At 37.6% G+C, this 17,994-nt stretch overlaps 1 protein-coding gene across 1 annotated transcript in view; it reads right to left on the bottom strand.

The window, feature by feature from the left end:
• The window catches only part of OTOGL (otogelin like), a 93,979-nt gene that overhangs the window by 63,444 nt on the left and 12,541 nt on the right, over nucleotides 1-17,994 (bottom strand). Inside the window, exons 8-20 of the mRNA XM_086610725.1 lie at nucleotides 17,788-17,993; nucleotides 14,907-15,037; nucleotides 14,196-14,302; nucleotides 11,791-11,897; nucleotides 10,960-11,085; nucleotides 10,466-10,574; nucleotides 10,166-10,212; nucleotides 8,614-8,759; nucleotides 7,608-7,731; nucleotides 5,705-5,882; nucleotides 4,642-4,766; nucleotides 2,617-2,826; nucleotides 1,672-1,837 (exon numbers count right to left, since the gene is read on the bottom strand). Coding sequence (XP_086466851.1) covers nucleotides 1,672-1,837; nucleotides 2,617-2,826; nucleotides 4,642-4,766; nucleotides 5,705-5,882; nucleotides 7,608-7,731; nucleotides 8,614-8,759; nucleotides 10,166-10,212; nucleotides 10,466-10,574; nucleotides 10,960-11,085; nucleotides 11,791-11,897; nucleotides 14,196-14,302; nucleotides 14,907-15,037; nucleotides 17,788-17,993 — 1,782 coding nt within the window. The remainder of the gene's footprint in view (nucleotides 1-1,671; nucleotides 1,838-2,616; nucleotides 2,827-4,641; nucleotides 4,767-5,704; nucleotides 5,883-7,607; nucleotides 7,732-8,613; nucleotides 8,760-10,165; nucleotides 10,213-10,465; nucleotides 10,575-10,959; nucleotides 11,086-11,790; nucleotides 11,898-14,195; nucleotides 14,303-14,906; nucleotides 15,038-17,787; nucleotide 17,994) is intronic.

Here is a 17,994-nt window from a genome sequence, read left to right as displayed (position 1 = left end):
TCCATTTATCAAGCTATTATGATAAGCAGGCCTTATAATTCATTAACTCAATCTTTATATTTACAGTGTACTTCTAAAGACAAAAACTAAAGGATGACACTGACGGTATTGAAGTCGGTGGCAAAACTCCTCCCATTTTCAACAAAGCTAGCATTTTCCTCAATCTCCATATTATTTATTTGCTGTTTCTGTGCATTAGTTTTACAGAAAGGAGCTTTTCTTCCCAGTTATGCAAGTAATTATAGCAACATGTAATTTCCATTCAAAGTACTGCCAAAATCATGGGACGGAGGAATTATCATAGCGAAATCCATTAACTCTGTGATAAGAGCCAGATGGGATAGAAGTAGCAACAGAATTCTCTAGAAATCATGCGAAAATATGGGAATACCAAGTTACTTCATACTCTTTAATAGTGTGAAGCAGTCTTTATCCCTACAGTATGAACTTTACTGATCTTTCCAAAATATGTCACAATGAACAGCAATAACTCTGTATAATCTTGAAATTTATAGAAATACTCATTTCAGTTTTTATTTCAGTACCTGAACTCAGTAACTCTCCACAGTGGTAAGTTGTAAAAATTTGGTACACAATGTACAAAAACTATTTTCTTTCATTCACTGAGTATGTTTGCATTGTGAGACAGAAAAAAGACACTCCTAACCACTCTTTCCATACTATCCTTGCTTTATGGATTGCTACTACATAGATGTTCTGGTTTTGGCTGAGATAGCTGGTTTTCTTCTTAGTAGCTAGAATAGTGCTGTGTTTTGGATTTATATGGATTTGGTATGAGAAGAATGTTGATAACGTACTGATGTTTATAGCTGTTGCTAAGACATCCAGGACTTTTTGAGCTTCCCATGTTTTGCCAGTGTGCAGGTGCACAAGAAGCTGGAGGGAAGCAGAGCCAGAACAACAGACCCATAACTTCTAGCTTAGGATTTGATTTTAAGTTTAGGATTGAGGCCCAAATTGGCCAATGGAATATTCCATAATGTCTAGCATCATGCTCAGTATATAGACGAGTGTTGGCCAGCAAGCTCTCTCTCTTTTCTGGTATTACAGTTTCAGGATCTCTCTTCTTCAGGATCACTAGCTGGGGCTGGGCCAGGTGTTGGTCAGTGAGTGGTGAGCAATTGCACCGTGCATCACTCATTTGTGTATATTATAATTTTATTATTATTTTTACCATTACTACTTGTAATTTTGTTTTCTTTCAGTTATTAAATTGTTCTTATCTCAGCCCATGAGTGTCCTTCCCTTTTCCCCTTGAGTTTTTTTCCCCATCTCCCAGGGGTGAGGGAGAGTGAGCGAGCAGCTGCATGGTGTTTAGTTGCCAGTTCAGTTAAACCATGATAGTAGATTTCTTCATGTTTCTTCTTAAGTGTTAAAAACAAGGCTTTCATGTGAAAACGCTTTCCCATGAATTAAAAAAGTTTCATCACCCTTCCCTAAAGCAGTGTGACATATCTTCTCTGAAGTACAGTAGATGGTTGTTTACACAGTATCAGATGAGGCCCCACTATTGATTAATACAAAAGAATACATTATCTTCACATATTGCTTGCTATCCTGTTCAGGCAGTCTGCATCTTGAGGGAAACAGCAGAAAAACTACTTCAAATCTTGCTTGCCTACGCATATATTCTATTTTCTTATGACTTACATTGATACACAAAAGTTGACGGACTCTTCAAAATATTTCCCATCAGGACAATTACATCCTTCTGCACAGTCATCACCACAGATATTTGCCATAGAAAGTGAAGCACAGGAGTGTTTACAAAAAGAAGAGCACTGATGATAAAGCATACCACTGTGACACATCACAGCTGGAGGAGAGAGAGGGAGAGAGAAGGGAGAACAACATACTCTTAAAATGTGAAAAATGGAAAACAAAGCAGTATATCGTGGGACTGCAAAACAGCAAAGCAAAATAGTCTCTTGCTGCACTGGGGTGAGTTAAAATGCATGAGAAATATATGCTATTTTACTGATTTCTTAAGTTAGAAATGTTTAGATTCAGGTGGTTTTATGTTAGACAATTTCTATTTTGTAAGCAGGAGGTGTCTATTCTTTATACATGTTAAGTGTGCGTGGATGTGGTGGGTGTGTCTGTCTAGTAACTCAGGCTTCCAAGAGAGGAGGAATGGTCCAGTTAGGGTTGAGGCATTACTCTACAGTTTAGAAATGCCTTGTTTTAAATCCTTGCTATATCCTACTTGGCAAACCACTGCCCACCCTGCCCTGCCCACCCTGAGGAGCCTCTGCCACCCAGGCTTGCCTTCCCTTAGGGAACAGCCCTGGTCCTGCCACTCCCTAACTACTTTAGCCTAATAGGGGCTTCCATATGACTTAAGGGCTCAAAGTCAGAAATTTAAATTCTCTCTGTAGCAAATGGAAAGGGACAGGCACTCCCTGTGAGGCAGCTCAGGGTTCCAAACTCACATGCTTAATGTAAAGGCTGTTAGTGTTTTTCCCTGAGTATGTCATTAGCCCATGGCACAATTTTAGTTTCCAGCAAAACAGGTCAGTCTCTGTATTTTGAGGAGCGAAGGATATTTGCAGAATTTTACACATTTCTAAAAGATACTCCATTCTGCAAACTCACCACAGTAAGAAATATGAGATCTGAAGTCGACGACAACCCCGTGCTTGCCACAGACATAAGCATAGTGTGCCAAAGCGTTACACAAACAGCTGCTTCCACATTTGCATGCGTCGAAGCGGCATAGTTGGTAGTATAATCCTGGACTGATGTAGGCATGGCAGGGAGCAAAAACTTCTTGATTGATGATATCACAGTGAAATGCATACCCAGCTAAGAGAAGGTGACATTGTTTTAGCCAGATCCATTTTAATATAACAGTTGGTCAAATGAATAGCACAGAATATTAAAACCAAACCAGTTGTGTAATAAAAACTTGCATCCTATTTTTTTCTGTGAAGTTATGTAGTTTAAAACTGATATTGTAAGCAATTCCCTCAACAATAAACTCCTTTTAAGATAAAAATAACTATATAAATACAGTTATGCCTTCCTCTAGTTGGGCAGGAAACTTAAATGGCAAAATAATATATTTTTAAATACTTAGTTAGAAGAGTCCTTCAAAGCTTGGAATATGTTTTTTCCTACTTGATGTTTCATTTAGCTTTGAAATGAGCAATGGCCATATACTTCTTGGCATGTGGACTCAGGAAGCATTATAAAACTGGAGCTCGGGGGCATGCAAGTCTCAAGCTGGCTGTATACCTTCTGGTGCCAAAGACTCTCCTCCTACTGCTGAAGCGTACTACCACCACAAGTGGTGGAATATCTCAGGAACACCATAATGTGGATCATATTTAAGGCAATTTTTCTGCTAAAAGAGTGTCCCTATCCTTCATCTTCCCTGTTCATTCCCACATACACACACTGACACAAGGATTTCTGGAGCCTCTCAGTAAACTAGCTTCAAGGAGTAAACTTGACTTGGTTGAAAAGTAACCTGACAAAATAAGTAAACAAACAAACTGGTTTCTTTTTCAGCTTCATCAGATTAAGATCATCTCAGACCTGGAAAAATGCTTGTGCTGGTTCAGCACAGGTGGTAGCGTGGGGCAGGACCACTTACTCAGGGACTGCTTTTTCCAGTGATGTTTACAGCGTCACAGGAAAATTCAGACTGGAAGGGACCTCAGAAGGTCATCTAGTCCATCCTCCTGCTCTAAGCAGCTTACGTTTATGTCAAACTCCACTTTCACTGAGGAACCACAGAATTGAAGGCGCAAAGCATCTTGGAGAGAGTTAACATAGCTGAGATGTACTGCTTTAGAAGACAGACAATACTGAAGGCACAAAAAAATCTTAGAATGCCCCAGATTCTTAAAGATTTGTGGTTATTCTAAGCTTGCCCTCACATTTTCTAAATATGGCCAAATCCCACATCCTTAATGAAGCCTTATGTCTGAAACATTAAAAACATTAGACTAAATTCTGCGAGAACTGGCAACTACTGTCTGCCCATTGTCTTCATTAATTGAAAGGAACGGCCACATGGAAAGGAAGAGATGGTGAAAGTTCAACACAGAACATAGGCACGTCAACCAGCCAAATCTAAATCTTTACTCAGGAATTTGAACAAATCCACAGACCTCAGTTTCCATCAGTTTATTTCAGAGAGCGTAGATGGAGGATAAGGAAACTTTTAGTGCAACAAGCACGGAGAAGCCAGAGACAGGACTTCTGGTCTGAATACCGTCTCGGCAAGACACTGCCTCCTGTATTTTCCTTGTTAATCTGCAGATGTGCATCACATCGTTCCTTTTGACTGGTCCAATTACAGGACTACAGACAGTGTTCTGCCCAGCACTTTGCATGCGTATTAGACAGCAGAATTTAGGAGTCATGGCCAGTACACCAAGCATTAAACAATTGATTAGCTTGTATTTATTAAGGTCTCACTTCATTTTACATTTTACATGCTAAATGCACGGAAAGAAAAGTCTTTGTGAAAAAAAAGAAAAAGGAAAGAAAGAATGCACATCTAACACTGAAATTGAAATACATATATGTGCAATCCATTCACAGAGAAAATAAAAAATGTCCAATAACAATAATATACAGCTAATTACAGACTCCCATGTGAAAACATACCATTTTGCTGATTAACATTGCAGGGATCAACCACAGGAATATTGATAGGCACAGAACAAGCTGAGGAAACCTTCCATGCATTGGCATGAAGTTGCGGCGTCCCTTCTATCATCCCTGCTGGAGAACTGAAAAGGAAAAGATCAATACTGCAAGTGTCCTGCTGACCTTATGGACTACATGGGTGAGGACACATGTACATCAAAAAGTCTTAGATGCATAGTCACATTGAACATTCAATGTGTCAAAAGAATTTCCGTCTGTGAGGTATAAAAGTAGAGAGGGCATGTGAAGCTTTTTCCTCAATATGTTACTCATGCAAAAATATTCTTACACTCATAGACTGCCCTCACTTGTTCTTAATTCAAGTGCTCTGAAATCAGTTGGAGGAGGCATTAATGAGAGGAGAACACATTCATGTACATACATTCTATGAAATGTCAAAAATTTGACCTGTTAGCTGATTTCAGTATTCTAGAGGGGGGGCTCATGCATTTTGATGCCATTTTTCATTAATTATTTCAAATTAGAAATAATTAGAAAAGTTTTGTGTATTATAGCTTGAGGAACTTTGGAGGAAAGGAAGCAAAAAAATGAGAAAAGTGTGCCTTTCTAATTAAACTGTTCCTGTGGTTCAGAATTACATTTTTTCCATTAAAACTTCATGTGGGAAAAAAAAAATCAAGCAGTAGTAAGTATTAATCAGGTGAGGATGATCCTAGTGTTATCACCCACTCATTTTGTTAGTGCTCATGTATTTGCGCTAATGATAAGACAGTATCAGGGAGGGAAAAAAGTACATTCAAGTAATATAATCAGTCCAATAACTTCTATAAATAATATGGTCATTTTCTAGAATTACTTAGCTAAGCATTTTAGAATTACTTAGCTAAATTTATGAGTTTCATATTTTAAAAAGTGACTAACATTTTAATTAAGAGATTTCATATTGGTTAGTTTAATAAAGTATGCGCACACTAATGAAATGACATATCAGATGATGATATTCAACAAAACTTTTCACATATTGTTAAACACAATCTAAATGTACAATAATGCAACTTACAGAAAATCATCTCTTAAATTCCCATTGTACGTTCCACATAGTCCTAACGTTCTTCTCTTCCATCCAACATCAACTTGAACATAGATCCTCTCTCCATCTTTAGCAAACAGTATCTTCAAACCAAAACTAGTTTTCAGTTGAACAAAGAAAGAAGATATATTCTGGATTTCAATAGCCCCTGCACATAGACAAAGAAAGTCACTGAAATTCAACTTCCAGGTTGTACTGATTTACCCCTTAAACAAAACAGAAAAAACTCAGAAACAGAATGAGAAAATATGTGCAACCTCACCTGCAGCCAAATAACCTCATCTGTTCTCCATCTGAACTTGTGAGACTACGTACCTTTTTCATTAGCAACAGAAATCAGGAATTGCAACTACTGTCGACAGTAAAAGATCTCTCACCTTTCTGTACCTGTGAGTTATCCAAAAACCACCCTTGCATTTCTTTTTTTTAGAAGAAAGCAATGAAACAGCATTCCTCTGGCAATGAGAAAACAAGGCAAGAAACCACTTGTTTCTTAGTCTTCAGGGATGTTATAAGACTAACTAACAATCTTCAGGGACGTTAGAAAATTAATTAACAGATGTCTGTAATGTTTATTGCTGTCTTTAGATAGAAAGTTCTCTCTTACTGCTATTGATACAGTACAGCTCATTGCATAGACTGTATGCAAACTAAGGCCCTATCAAATTCCCAGCTTTCCTTCCCGGCAAATCCATTATGCAAGGAAATGGAAATTTCACAGTCACAGCATTCATTTGCTACACATTGTTGTTGTTGGGCTACTTGCCGCTGCAGGCTTAAAGCACGTCTACCTTCACAAGCAGCCTCTACGCACGCACGCGCACACACATGCTTAGGTGGCTGAACTGAGAAGAGGCAGATAAAATGCTTATGTGAGCTTAAAGATGTTCTTAGCTGATAAGACTTACTAGATACACCCAATTACCACGTGTGACACCAAAATATTTGTCATAGATTGCATTTGTTGCAGACTATGGAAAGAGACAAGAAAGTGAATAGGGACTGATTCAAAAGACCTTAAATGAAATTACCAATAAAATTATGAAGCAGAACCGTCAACATAAGTGAAAGTATAACTAAGCTATGTAACTCATTGCCATAGGAAGCTGTGAATGCCAAAAGCAGAACCGTGACTGGACAAATTCAATGAAGAAAATACATAGATGCAACCACCAACATAGATCTCCCTAAACTCTGTTTTGCTAGAGGCTGGAAAAGGAAAGGGAAACTCCCACTTTACTCTTTCAGAAAGAGACTAAAAATCTAGTAAGAATTTACAACTGATCACGGTAAGGTAAGAAATTTAGCAATATCACTTCCACCTTCAGTGCTTAATTTTATAACATCCTTTTAGGGCTGATTTAGTTTACTAAGTTTTCAAAACAGGTGAAGTAACCTGCCTGAAATCACAAAGTAAGTCAGCATTAAAAGCAATGTAGATCCTTCAGAGCACATGGATTTTATTCCATGCCATTTATTCCAAAAAGTTTTAATCAAGCTAAACCTTAACATCAGCATCAAGATGATTTCCAACCTCTCTTCACCTCCCTTCTTTTTCTTACCTCCTCCCCCCTAAACACAAACAAAATGAGTGGAATTTCTAGGTTCTCTGCAAGATAAGAAATGCAAAGAAATGAGAGCATAATGAAGGACTCTATTTCACAGGCTGAAAAAGTACATTTCTAGAACCATTACTAAACTTACAAGAAGTGATTGTACATTTCATAAGTTATGTTTGAAGAAATTCCTGTACATTTCATAAGTTATGTTTGAAGAAATTCTTTTTTCGTAGACAGATATTATTAAAAAGCTTTGGAGCGCATAAAAGAAAGAATGTGAACCCTGGTAAAACTGTACTCCATGCATTTCTTACCATTAAGGTTAAAAACTTGGTTAGGGCCAGTATGGACTTGACCATATCTTGTGAGAGTTACTTGTTTGCTCACATCATCTTCTAGAACTAGTGTTATAGACTCAATGCAGGCGTGGTCAAAGTTCTAAGTAGAAACAAGTTTCACCATCAGAAACAGGCAAAGACACTAATATTACCATGGAAAACAAAAACAAACAGGAAATAACAGTTGTATAGAAAGGAAATACCAGAACTGTCATCAGGTAAATCAGTCGTAAACTATCACTCAAAGCATTAAACAGAGCACCTAATATTGTGTGTAGAACATAATAAATCATTGCATCTGCGTATAAGAGCAAGGAGAACGCATTTTAGCCGTTACAGCAGTCTAGTTGTAAGGGGACAGAAGTCCCCAAGTGCTGATACTGGGTTCAAAAGGCCATACTTGCTTGGCCACCCTGATCACTCCTCATTGCAGGGTTAACCAGCAGTTTGACCAAGAGACTGACCCCGTTTATATCAAGCTGGTGCAACCAGAGCCCAAATGCAGCAATGCAGGAGAAAGAAACTATTGTACGCATGAAGGTGCTTCTCACCTTGAAACATAGCCGGGATCTGACTGCAAACCAAAAGGATATAATTTCTTCAGAATTATAATACAAGAATATATAAATATCTGACTTGTGGTGACTTATAAACTAACTCTCACCCATCATTTCAGAGTGCTATTCAGGCAGAATTTATGAACCTAAGTACAGGACAAAAGGTGACACATAACCAGCTTTAAACCAAGCATCTTATGCTTCCCAGGACCCCCATGTTTTAGGCTTTATCCCTAAATGCGATGGATTTTACAAAGGGCAATACAACATGTAGCAGTACAACCGCTTACAAAAAGCTGTAAAATGGTTTCCATTTATATTTTCTGTTAAATGTAACGTGATAGTTTACGGTAGAACCTATACAAGATCGCCTGAAATATGGATGAACATGTTTGTTGTGAATGTTCAACAAAAACGTGACTTACCTGCCCACAGGGTGCTTTCTGTAAAGTGATTGTGAATTTGTTTTTCCCAGTGCCTTTTACCAAAATGTACTGGCAAATCCCAAGAAAGGTAAAATGACGTCCATCAAATGTTGTGAAATGAGAACTACCTGTGATGGAGCACTCAGCTTGAGAGAAAAAGAACAAGAATGTTCACTTGCATAAGAATGTATCATTATTCTGTAAATGATGGAAGAGAGATAAACCAGAAATTATCTCCTTATTTCTAAGCACATAATCCAGCCCAACTTTAATCTGTCTAGCTATTATGGCATTTGGAAACAAAATATGCTATATACACCTATTTCCATCAGATACCATCCTATATTGCAAACAGCGATGTGCAGCATCTTTTGGTTCTAACTAGATGAGATGCTTTTGAGTTACAAGTTCTCTAAAATACAAAAGAGTTTTCTGTTTATTAAAATTCTGAAGTTTCCTAGAATCTTCTTCCTCATCATCTTTTGGCATGAATGAGCATGAAACAGGACGAACTTCTTTCTCCTTCCTTTTAGGTACTATGGCACTGCTCGTTACCGCAGGTATGAAGAGGCTGAAGGTGTCCGTCCTCAACGCACATCTGTATTTGTTTTTCAGTTCAAATCAGGAGTGCACTGTTGAAGCAAGTCTCCAGCACATCCCCACTTACTGCACTTTCATTCACACCATGGGACAGTGTCAAAGCACGTGAACTAGATTCATTTTGGCTGCAACTACTGCAGGAGGTGCTCTGTGGGAGCACATCTAACCTGCTTCGGCTACTAACAAGCATTCAGTCCCTAGGACCAGACTAGAGTAGCCATAATTAACCCCCTGCATGCATACACAACAGACACAAGACATATGGAGTGCTTCTCAGTGTCAACTGGTTTACACCACAGGGCCACCCTGTCAAGCCTTGCTTAGTAACAGTTAAGCCTCGCTTATTACCTCATTCAGAGGGGGATCCTTTTAGTTTGTACAAAATTCTCTGTTTCACAAGCGTTATGTATAATCTTGTCTAAGATACAGAACTGTCAAGCAAGTTTCAGTACCTGACTGCTGCATGTTTCTGAGTGACTCATTGCAGAGACATGTAATGTTTAAAGATAAAGTTCGTTACCCGAACATGAGCTGCTGTTACAAGGCAGAAAATACAGAACACTGAGTATCAGAATGATGTTTTTCTTATTATTTGCATTACAATTGCACCTAGAAGTGAGGAGATCCTTATACCTGGCCTAGGTAAGGCACAGGCAATAGAAATAAGCCACCTCACCCAAAGAACATCGAGCATAAAGAGGAGATAGGAAAACAAGAGGTGGATGTAACACACCAAGTTCGGGAAACAAACAGAAAAAGGTAAGATGAGTATGGTCAGACAGTTAAGAGCTTCACCCCAGTTGCCCCACTGCTACTCTCAACATCCATCTGCTTAATCTTTCTTCTTAAATTAGCATCTCAAATCCTTGGATCATAACTGGTTCTGTTGTCTTCTGAAAAGTTTATCCCTTATGTTCACTGAGGAGAGAAAAGCATAATGTAATACAGATACCTGGGCAATCATGATCTGTGCAGTTCCACATGCCACCAATACAAATACTAAAAAGAAAAATGACAAAACACAGAAATTCATTATTCTTATTGTTAGCAAAAGAGCAGCTTTGAGCTAATTAACATGTCTTGAATTCACCCTTTCCACAGAACAGCCTGCATATTTTATTTACTGATACACAGGGCCCAGACTGTAAAACATAGATACTGACTATTCTTTAAAATGTGTGACTAGGATGTTAAACTAACTATGGGCAACAGCCACAGGGAGAGGAAACGCAGATGTGAGGTTTTCACATACCATTTGCTACATTCTTGTTCGATTTTTGATCCTACAGGGAAAGCAGTTCCATGATAAATACAAGGACAATTTGACACAGAGATACAAGTTCCATTTTCCATAATGAGACCTATTGGGAGAGAAGTTAATAAATGAGATGAAAAACAAATTAACGAATGCCAGATCACTGCTCTTCCCCACCCGACTCAAACATTCAAATCTGCCAGAAGGTGATCTCACTAGTCTTAACCAGGGACCAGCAAAAAGAGTCGCTCAGTGAGTGCAGAGAGCTCAGAGTGCTGAACAGTGAAGCTCTCTTAAAGTAATTGTCACTCTGAACAGTTGCGTTATGGAAAATGTCTGCCTTATGCATGTAAAACCGTACAAGCTCAAAAATGAAAAGATTCTGAGATCACATAATCTTTAACTTTAAGCACAGCCTATTTAGACAACTTTATTATGATGCTGGATATTAGCTTTACCTTATTTTTTCACATAAAATTCGCAGCACTTACCATCTGGACAGTAACAGCCATCTAAGCAGTGTAGGTTGCTGCCAAGACAATCTTTTTCAAATGTACAGGTTGGTGGACAACAACTGATACAGTCACGGTGTACAAAGCTGTCTTCACACTTCTCAGCTAGAAAAAATACGTGGTACATCAAACATTAGTGCAATTTCTCTTTCCATACTGGAGAACCCCTCTCTCTCAAATAAACAGTTGTGGAGCGCTTCTGGTATAGCTAATTATTCAGATTAGGTACAACAGCTTGTTTGGAGAGGTTTTAAAAACTGATGAACTGTGGTGAATTGCTCATCAGTATTTAAATCTTTCTTTACCAAATTTTTACATCACTCCTCCAAAAGACATTACAGTTTCTGTGATGGGCCAACATGTGCTCGTATCTCAGCTAGTTCAAAATCTTGCCCATAAGACTGAACTACAATTGGTGGGTGGGGGTGATAACTAGAAGGAGCTGGATTAACTGTATTAACTCTGTTACAGGGCCAGGAGAGGCTGAAAGATCATCTGGGAAGAGGGGCAACATCAGATCTCCTCAGATGTTTGTTCTTTGTCCTAGAACATGATCAGCACACATGGTGTTTCAAGCACTCTGTGGAAACATGAATTTTGTATGGATCTAGATCAGATCACAATGGAATTAAAATGTTACTCTAGCAAGTCATTGACTTCATCGTTTGCCAGCAATAGTGAAGCTGGTTGATCTACTTCAGTACCAGGTTTGAGCCCTATAGTGACAAATGTTGTCAAGATAGAATTATTTGAAAGGAATACATGGGGTATCTCAAAGGTCACATAGTATGCTTTATTAAAGAGTCTTACTACAGGCGGGAAAGTCATCCCTCCAGTCCCGCACCGGGGACCCAGCATGAGAACATGCTCTAGCGTACTCTGTCACCGCCCTGCAGTATGTTTCATCATCATCCACTCTGAAACGATAAAACAAGAGAGTAATCAAAGAACTCAAATCCCATCTACAAATCTCTGCCATGGGACACTGCACAGGGTACTTCACACATAGCTGACACCACTCAGTCATAATGGCATACAGTGAAAATACAATGAAAAGGAACAAGCTATACTGAATACACTGTTGTATTTTTATCATTTGATTCACAAAAAGTTAGTTAATTTTAGTATCACCTCAATGAACAGAACCACAAATTTATTACAAAAAAAAAGATAAATGCTGCTTATGGTGAAAAAGAAAAAGTATCTTGCCTTGAAGACAATGGACAACTCAACAGTCTCAAGGTCCACGTCTCAGGCCCTCTCCCTCCTACGTGACGTGGGAACTCTGATCTACACTAACAAAAGACATTCTGGCCTAAGTAACAAGTTCAAGCTTCCAATTGCCTGTCAGTCCTTGAACTTAGGTGAGAAGAACCCTGTTGGTGGACTCCTCACCTTGTGCTGAAGTGCTCAGCGCCAGAAGCATTATCCAACTGAATACTGTAGACAAGCTCAGGGATTTACAATGTGACCTTGGGCAAAGACATTATCTGTGCCTTAGTCTATACAGAAGAAGCTGTACAGTGTGCTTTTGCCAGGATCAAGTAAAGAGACATTCATCAGTGTCTAGGTAAGTTCAAATTTTATTCAGATGTAAGTTACATAAGGCAAGATACCACCAGACTTTTGTTATTGTGAAAGTCCAACAACTCCTATCCTCCTGTCACTCACTGTGGAGGACTTGATGCCAAAATGAACTAGTCGTAACACAACATTTCTGTTATAAGCATGACTGTGACAGATCAGCTGAGTTTGTCTTTCAGCAAACAAGATCATGCTTCCAAAATTAACGGTCTTAAGAATGTATTATATCGTGTTTGTATTCTGCTTTCAATACATCTGTTATCAAATCAAACACCACTATACTCTTTGTTACAGTCATCAGCGTACCTCCATCTCTCCTTATCTAATCCAATTAAATGGGTCTTAATAGAAAGAATACTTGGCGTATACTATGGCCCCACAAAGAACTTCATAAACTGACGCTAAGCCACAAGAAGAGAGGTCTCTTTTATAAACAAAATAAGCCTAAATTAATGAGCTTGAGACACAGAAACTTCTTTCAAGGTTTTTAGCGTTCACACAATTCACATCAACACACATATGCACGTTGACAAAAATCAAATCCATCTTAACACCATGACACTGATTAAATATCATATTTAAAAATTTTTGGTTTTTTATTTTTCTTTTGCTATGAAAAAGTCACAATAAACTCCTGAGACCATACAGAGGCAATTAATCTCTTCTTTGAGCAAAATCAATGCACAGATCATAAACTTCAGGAAGCACACTTTGGAGATTTGCCTACAAACACAAATTCTTCCATCTTGATTTTATGGTGAAGCAGAAAATTAAAAATTCATCAAAAATGAACTAACGAGTTGTAATGTATTATACTGAGTGATTCTTACTTTTAGTCTTGTGATCCTTTCTGTATGTTTTTGATTAAATTGACCATACTCTGAGAAGGCCATAATAATATCTGGTAAAAATCTTGCTATTTATGACAATCAATTCTTAATTTAAAAACCTTACTAAAAAAGAAGTGGTACACTGCTCAATTATCTATTCAGTTACACTCTGGTGTATCAGTTTAATCTGAACGACAAGACAAGAACTAAATAGGAGCCTGGAGAGCTAAGGGAAAAATACCAGGTTGCATATAAAGCCAGCAGCTGAGGAGGTGTAACTCCCACCAAAGCCAGTGAGAGTTTAATTTCTTTTGACAACTCTGAATTTACATAAATAGAACAATTTTGAAAAATTCTATTAATATGAACCATAGTGGCTGTTCATAAAGACAATCCAACTGTGTCAGACAAATGGCCCAGCTCCTCCAGTATCGTTTATATTTCCCCCTACTTTCATCTCCATGTATTTTTGATTCAGGACCTCTGGATAGAGGTTTCGGGTTTTCTGTGATTAGAAGCAAATCTTTTGTCATTAGTGATTCTCCATGGATTTCTCTTCCCTATATTTGTCTACTATTTCCTTGAATACATGTAAACCTTTAGCAATCAAACTATCCCTTGGCAAGCTGGTTCTGTTCCCTTTATCTCCACATTAAATCACTCTCTGAGAAACCCCATCTCTTTCCCTTTAAACTTGGTTCCTCCTAATTTCCCTCAACGCTGCTCAGTTCTGGTCTCAAACAAAATAGTGAGCATTTATTTTATGCATCAAAAATAAATACACAAGAACTCCAGTCTTACCTGCAAAGATCATTCATACAGCCAGAAATATAAGAATACGGATCTATGCTTTCATGACAGCTGAGAAAAGGAAACTGTAGTAATATTTGGCACTTGAAGAATATGTCCTGCGCATTAAGGAGAATCAGTAAATGATGGTTAGCAAACACTTTTTGAGCAAACATAATTCTTTTTAGCTTTGTTTCCCTAATCTATGGTCCTTTATATCCCCATTAAAATCTTAAAGTCTCAATTTATTATTATGTCTCCTTTATTTTTCTTCCTAAAATTTGTGCCTAGGATGGTTTGATTGCATGCTGCTCCTAAACTAGCTGGGATAAAAGAGTGTGAAATGACAAAAAAAAAAAAGCATTTTGTGTCAATGCAGGAGCTGAGCATGTTACTTCTGCAGTATTTCATAACTTACAAAATAATGAGGTATAAGATGCCAGGACTGGAAACTGAACCCATGTTTAATATGGCAATGAAGAGCTCTGCCAGCAGACTTGTGCCTCTTGGCACATCCTATCTGAGCCTTTGTACTTTTAAGCTAAACATGTGAAGATCTTCAGACATTCCCTAGCAACAGTCCTGATCTAAATCTTTCCTTTCTTAAAGCCTCAAAGCATTTAAGGCTTTTTCCAACATGGTGTATATTGTTATATTCTTGTACTATCACTAGGCAGTGAAGATTAAGAATGTGTATATATATAAAACACACGATTAATTTACCTCAGTGGATTCGGCATCAGCTGAGCAAGGACTGGGAAAATCTGAGGCAGTAGGTACGCATGCTACATCATCTGAGGTTTGCACAGCCCAGCTATTTGCAAATTCAGCAATGTCTTCTGTATATTCACCTGCTGCATGAAAACATTGGAAGAGCAACCAGGAAAATAAAATTGTCAACAAAAACACAAAAGACAGCTTGGAAATTTCTGGTAGTTTTTCAATGTATTTGTTACCTTGGTTACAGATATGTTCAGAGTATGGGTGGTGTAGAAAAATGTTCTTTTTCTTCTTTAATTTCAGGTAGCATTTTATACTACATTTACATGATAATATTAAAAATATATATAACAAGGGGTTGGTTGCGGGTTTAAGTGCAATCACTGACAATTTTGTAACAAATAAACAAATAAGGACAAGCATAATGCATTGAATACTTAAGAAAAATAAATTTATTTAAAACAATTTAAGGCTTTCATAGTGTTTCACAAAGGTCAGTTAGCACTGCTGTCTCCCTTCTTTTTTCCTTGCTGCAAAAAAAGCCCTACAACAAACACACCACTACCTGCCCAGCTCATCTCACAGCATGAGCACGGGAGAATTAATGAACAAGATACATGACTGGAAGTCATGGCAACAGGCTGGGGAAGATACATGAACATACAAGAAGGCTGGCAGTAAAGAAACAGACACAAAATTTCTATATTTTTGCAGCAAGAACTAAATATTACAGTTTCTCGGTGTTCTTAAGTATGTTAAAAAGGCATATTGCCTTTAGTAACTGTCATCTATGCTACAGTTACCTATATCTATGCATGGTTAGGAGATAGAGTATTGAAATGAATCAGCTACAGTTTTTTTCACAGAGTTGTACTATCCAAGACTTAATCTAACTTCTTCTAGCACAAGATGTACAAAGTTTGACACTCTGCAACATGGAAAAACCCAAAGCATACTAATCAGATATTTGTTCTTGGATCTCCACAAATAAACAAAGATAAGGTCCTAACCACTAGTCTGTTTTACTTAAGAGCCAGGAAGACTTAAGACATTTCTCCCTCTCTGACAGAATAGTTCTTCACACAGAAAACCCTTCCCAAGCATAAAAAGCTGAGTTTTGATCTAGAAGTAAACCTGTTAACATAACTCTGCTTCTGCAAAAACATTAAAAATATTTTATTTACATTTCGACATGGCTTGAAAAATATTTCCAAGTCCTCAAAAAATGCCACAGAATAAAACCGCTGTCCTTGAAACAGTTCTATACACAGAGTCTTGTGTATTAATGCAATACAAAGATGCCATTAAAGATGAAGATAAGGAAACAGAAAAGGAGTTTGTTTTTAAACTGTGCTTGAAACGGAGTATTACATGCCTCTCAGCTACTTATTTATTTGGGGCAAATAGAGAGCATTCAGGATCTGGAAGACTCAGGATAGATGTAAGAGCTTCCCTTACACTACTGGGGGAAGTAGTTTAGATGGGAGAGATAAATCATCATCTCAAATGGTTTATAAGATTTGGAAACACTCAGAAAAATGTTGTGGCTTAGAAGTAATTTGAATTAGCAGTCTATTCTTGTGAAGATATCAGAACTTGGTGCTTTGTATTTTCACGGAGTCAAGGCACCATGTTATACAACTTGTTCAAGGTTAATATGGTTCATAGTGCTCTCAATTGTATGCTACAATACTACTATCATTTCTGATAAAGAAAAATACTAGAAGAAATTATGACGGTGAAGAAATGTAGCTCTGGAAGTGAAGAAAACTAAAAGCTGGAAGTATTTTATAACAGATAATACATTTACAGTAAAATTACTATTTTTTAGAGATCATATGAATTCATGATCTCCTCCAATCTCCATTATTCTCCATTATTACAGATTACCAGTTTAGTTATTAAAGATACTATAACCTGGTGTGCATGAAGTTAAAACAAATTAGTGTGTGAAACAGGAAGTTACTGCTCTCATGACAAGAGAGATATGAGAAATTTATATTGGGCAGATTTTTAAAGAAAAAAATATACAAAGATAGGTACACTGTGTCTTTCCTTCACTGAGAAAGTCAAAAAGCTTCACTATCAACCATTTAAAAATGGGGGAAAACAGAGGACAGGAAAAAAGTTACAGTGATATAACTTTTGTGACTTAAGGATATGCAGGGCCATGGGACTAGACTCTTTCAGCAATTAACGGCAACAGTAAAACAATCCTATCTTTGTTTTATCAGAGGCTGTGAGAAATATTCTTCTTATTCTCAAGCTTGTTCTTTTTTTTTCTTTCCACATTAGCTGCAAGTAGGACAAAAGTCCCTACAGAGTAGTCCCCACATAGTCTGCAGAATATTCTACCAGCTTAGCAAGTTATCTCTGCCTCAGACACAGCTTTGGGCAGCTCCTCCTCCTACAGGGTAGTCAGAGGCCCATAGTACACCATACCAGCAAAGAGATACAAGGAACTTCCTGGCAACAGCTTTGAAATTTACATATTTCAAGTAGCATTTTTATGATGCTCATATAAACGAATGACTCAAGATGGTGCTTTTTCCAAATATTCATATTTTGGCTCTTCTCTCCTCCTTCCATCTTTAAACACAGAGAAAACCACAAGCATTTGTTTATTTATTTATTATTTGAAGGCATTTTCATCAGCTAAGATAAACATACCCCAAGTGCTTTGCTGAGAAAGAAAAGGTTTAAATATACATAAAAATACCTTCTTGAACCAGGGCCTTTTCCATCAGCATTTTTTATAATGAAGCAGCGTAGAGCAGATACTCTGTTTTCTACTGAAATAGCTGAAAGAGGACTCTGCCTTTTTACAGTATTAACAGAAGCTGTTTACATAAGACAAGGGTGTATTTCTAAGCTATTTACTTACTATTTTGCAGTATCAGATCATCATATTTATTGCCATTAAAATTTCCACAGAGGCCACAAGGTTTTCCCTTATGATCTTCTGTCAGCTTAATATAAATACCAGAGTTTCCATCCCAAGCAAGAGAAAAACCAAAGGTAGTCTTCACCAGAATATAGTCAGCCAGTCTCTCAAGGAAAGCATTTCCAACTGTCTGAGGCAACATTAATC

Source organism: Tauraco erythrolophus, chromosome 4 (assembly GCF_009769465.1).
Source record: "Tauraco erythrolophus isolate bTauEry1 chromosome 4, bTauEry1.pri, whole genome shotgun sequence".
Lineage (NCBI taxonomy): Eukaryota > Metazoa > Chordata > Aves > Musophagiformes > Musophagidae > Tauraco > Tauraco erythrolophus.
This window is presented reverse-complemented; position numbering and strand designations above follow the sequence as displayed.